Source organism: Rhinopithecus bieti, unplaced genomic scaffold, assembly GCF_001698545.2.
Source record: "Rhinopithecus bieti isolate Rb0 unplaced genomic scaffold, ASM169854v2 scaffold_57210, whole genome shotgun sequence".
NCBI lineage: Eukaryota > Metazoa > Chordata > Mammalia > Primates > Cercopithecidae > Rhinopithecus > Rhinopithecus bieti.
In genome coordinates this window covers 793,247-794,277 of record NW_016823439.1, presented here as the reverse complement: position 1 = coordinate 794,277, position 1,031 = coordinate 793,247, and the positions used below count along the sequence as shown (strand labels likewise).

Here is a 1,031-nt window from a genome sequence, read left to right as displayed (position 1 = left end):
CCAGGCTCTCGCCCTCCACCTCCTCGCGGGTGATGCGCTCTGACAGCGGCCGCGGCAGCGGGGGCAAAGGCGGTAGCTGGGGCTGCGGCGGCGGCGGCGGCACGGCCGAGTGCCCCGGGGCTGCCGCCGCCGTCGCCGCCGCCGCCGCCGCCTCCTCCTCCACCTCACCCTCAACCGCCGCCACCGCCTCCTCTTCTACCGCCTCCTCCTCGGGCTCCGGGTCTTGCTCCTGGTCCCCCTCTTCCGTCGCGACTACCGTGGCCGTCTCCTCTCCAGGTTCCTCTACCGAAGCCTCGGCCCCCTCAGCTTCTACCAGTTCAGGTTCGGGCTCGGGCTCGGGCTCGGACTCGGGTTCGGGTTCGGGTTCGGGTTCGGGTTCCGGCTCCGGCTCGCCGCCGCCGCACGGTCCGCGAAACTCGCCCAGGAATAGCTCCAGGAAGCGCCGGTAAGTTTTCTCCTCAGGGATGCAGCCGGCCATCGCTGCTCATGCCCCGGGACAGACCGGGAAAAGGGTTGGGGGAAGCCCAGGAAGGGTAAGGGGCTGCTTTTGAGCCTCGGGCTCCCGCAAGGGCGGTTAAGGGCCGCACCGGCACGAGCAATCAGCACTAGGTTGCCTGGAGAGGGCTCCCGCAGGCGTGCGCGCCGCCGAGCACGGACGTGCGCGGCCCAGGGGTGGAGCGCGCCGCCCCTCTCGGATCTGGAGGGAAAGTTGGTGGCGGGCGCGCGCAGGGTCCAGCGGCGGCCCACCCTTTATTCCTACCGAGAGCTCAGCCCACGCTGCCTAGAGACTGTCGCCATGGCAACCGGTTCTAATTAAGCATTGCAGGGTCCCTCCCGTCGAGTCCGCGGAGTCGAAAGGACACTCCACTCGCCCGCTCTCCAACTCTGAATGTCTTTATTGGCTGGATACCCTACCCTCACGTGGTTAAGAGTGAGCTAAGACATCTCTAAGTCTAGCTGTTGGTTCCCACTTGGGTTGCTTGGATCCCAATTGGATGTACTTCCGTTTCCTTATCTGTTCCTTGCCTTAG

The 1,031-nt window shown here is 66.5% G+C and overlaps 1 protein-coding gene across 1 annotated transcript in view; it reads right to left on the bottom strand.

Annotated features, from left to right (window-relative positions):
* Positions 1–721, bottom strand: part of PPM1E (protein phosphatase, Mg2+/Mn2+ dependent 1E) — a 231,637-nt gene extending 230,916 nt beyond the window's left edge. The window contains exon 1 of the mRNA XM_017861585.1: positions 20–721. Coding sequence (XP_017717074.1) covers positions 20–478 — 459 coding nt within the window. The 5' untranslated portion in view covers positions 479–721. The remainder of the gene's footprint in view (positions 1–19) is intronic.
* Positions 722–1,031: the final 310 nt, after the last annotated feature.